The sequence below is a fragment of the Trichechus manatus genome, unplaced genomic scaffold (genome assembly GCF_000243295.1).
Source record: "Trichechus manatus latirostris isolate Lorelei unplaced genomic scaffold, TriManLat1.0 scaffold00010, whole genome shotgun sequence".
NCBI classification, from domain to species: Eukaryota; Metazoa; Chordata; class Mammalia; order Sirenia; family Trichechidae; genus Trichechus; species Trichechus manatus.
Window position 1 is genome coordinate 23,368,628 of NW_004443946.1, and position 2,189 is coordinate 23,370,816.

The following is a 2,189-nucleotide window of genomic DNA, read 5'->3' on the forward strand; positions in this document are numbered from 1 at the left end:
GAAAGATGTGGCAGTGTGCTTCCATAAAGATTACAGCCTTGGAAACCCCATGGGGCAGTTCTGCTCTGTCCTACAGGGTCACTATGAGTTGGAATCGACTCTACGGTAAACGGTTTGGTTTGGTAAGCTCCTTTGTTTAAAAAAAAAAAAAAGCCATTTCTCCTAATTCCTAACCCTTGAAGTTGCCTAAACTAGCTATGAAAGGGAACAGTTGGAACTGTGACTGGGTGTGGTTGGGAATGGTGGATGTCTGCAGCCCAGGCAATTGGGGGATGAAAGTAAATATCATACTTCTGCTCTGTTCCCTTTGAGGTTTCTGTTGCCAGCCCATCTCTGCCTTCCCATAATGCCATGTCCAGTGCCATATTTAATCAGGCAAAACTCAGGCCAGGGAGGCACTTTGTAAATTGTGGATCAGTTTACAAATTTAAATTTAGTGGTAGTAGCTGCAATTATAGAAATGATGGTGCTGGTAGCAGTACTAGTAATAACAGCTGCAGATAAAGTAGTGGTACACCAAAGATGGAATATTTAAATCCATCACAAGATGTAGTTTGATTCCCTTTATTTCCCATAAGTGTCTGGCATGCACGCTGCTGCCCGATGAATAGTTAGAGTGCAGCGGCTATGGGTGGAAGAAGAGGCACTGTGGATCACTAATGCGGTGATCACTGAGTGGTAATGGAGTCTTATATTCAGTGTTATCCATGGGCACTCTAGGGCTGCCCTTCACCCCACGCCTTTGGCTGCCTGCCAGGGGCTAGCACTGCCTGCCTTCCACCCCAGAAGTGGCTACATTTCCATCCTGAAACCAAAGATGCAGCGCCGAGCCAGGCTGGGGCGGCGCCCGACCCCGCCGAGCTCATCCGGCGTGCCCACGAGTTCAAGAGCCAAGGGGCGCAGTGCTACAAGGACAAGAAATTCCGCGAGGCCATCGGCAAATACCACCGCGCGTTGCTGGAGTTGAAGGGACTGCTGCCGCCCCCCGGGGAACGGGAGCGGGACTCGCGCGCGGCTTCCCAGGCCGGGGCCCCCAAACCCGGCTGCCTTTCAGAGGAGCAGAGCAAGACTGTGGAAGCCATCGAGATCGACTGCTACAACAGCCTGGCAGGTGAGCCGCGCCATGCCGCGCCCCCGACCTCTCCTCCCCTGCCCTCCCCGCCTCCCGGGTCCCCTTTCTTCCCGTCACTGTCGACCACTCCGGTGTGCCTGCGGTGCAGACTCCCCACCTGTGACCGTGCCTGCTCTGGGGGGGAGAACCCGGGAGGGGGGTGCTTTAGAAAAAGTGTGACTTTTAGGATTATGCATTCCAAAGGCCATAGTCATCCCGCGTCCCTTCCTGCATGCATCGTAAATACCACCTATAAATAACTGGGACAGACAGAAAAGGACTCAACTGCTTGGCGGCGGCTGCTACTGCTACTACTCACCAGAAGACCTGGGTCCAAGTGCGAGAAGCAGCGCCCCAGGTGGGTCACCAACACCCACCCTATGGCCGGCGTGTTCCTGCAACAGGATCCTAGGAGCAGCCCAAGCACCTGGCTGCCCTCAGGTATCATAGGCACCAGAGCTGGGTCTCACCTTCCCCTTAACTGACCAAATCCCGGTGGCAAAGTCCTTCCCCAAGTTCCTTTGGCCCTAGTAGCAAAAGGCAGTTTGCCATGATGCCTTCAGCATCTTAAGCAAAATGGATTCCAAAATGCCACGGGGACTCCCTACTGCCAGGTGAGGAGAGAGAGCGCAAAGAGAACATAGTTCATGGGTGGACTTGAGCTGTGCTGCATGCTCTCCAGATCTAAGCTGAAAAATCTCGCTCTCCTCTCTACCTCATTCTCACCAGGCGTAGCGGCTGCTAGGGTTGAGGAAAAGGGAGGCTCTTCGACTGGGATAAGAAGATGACATTCCAGAGTTTACTCTGGGGATTAGGGTCAAAGTTGGGCATTAAAGAAAATTCGGTACAGAAAAATGTAAAGTCTCTTAAAAAAGGAAGAATGTGGGTCTTTCCAGGGCCTTCTTGTGACAAGGTGGGAGAAGGTGGCAGAGGCAATGTCCTTACATCTGAGAAGCATTCTCTCCTCTTGTCCCACCCCATTTGGTGGGATTATGGCATGTTCAAGCACCTTTGAAGGAGCTCTGGTGGCGCCGTGGTTAAGCACTGGGATGCTAAACAAAAGGTCGGCAGTTCCAAC

At 52.7% G+C, this 2,189-nt stretch overlaps 1 protein-coding gene across 1 annotated transcript in view; it reads left to right on the forward strand.

Annotated features, from left to right (window-relative positions):
* TTC9 (tetratricopeptide repeat domain 9) overlaps positions 1-2,189 on the forward strand; it is a 68,500-nt gene that overhangs the window by 10,665 nt on the left and 55,646 nt on the right. The window contains exon 2 of the mRNA XM_004371111.1: positions 721-1,111. Coding sequence (XP_004371168.1) covers positions 721-1,111 — 391 coding nt within the window. The remainder of the gene's footprint in view (positions 1-720; positions 1,112-2,189) is intronic.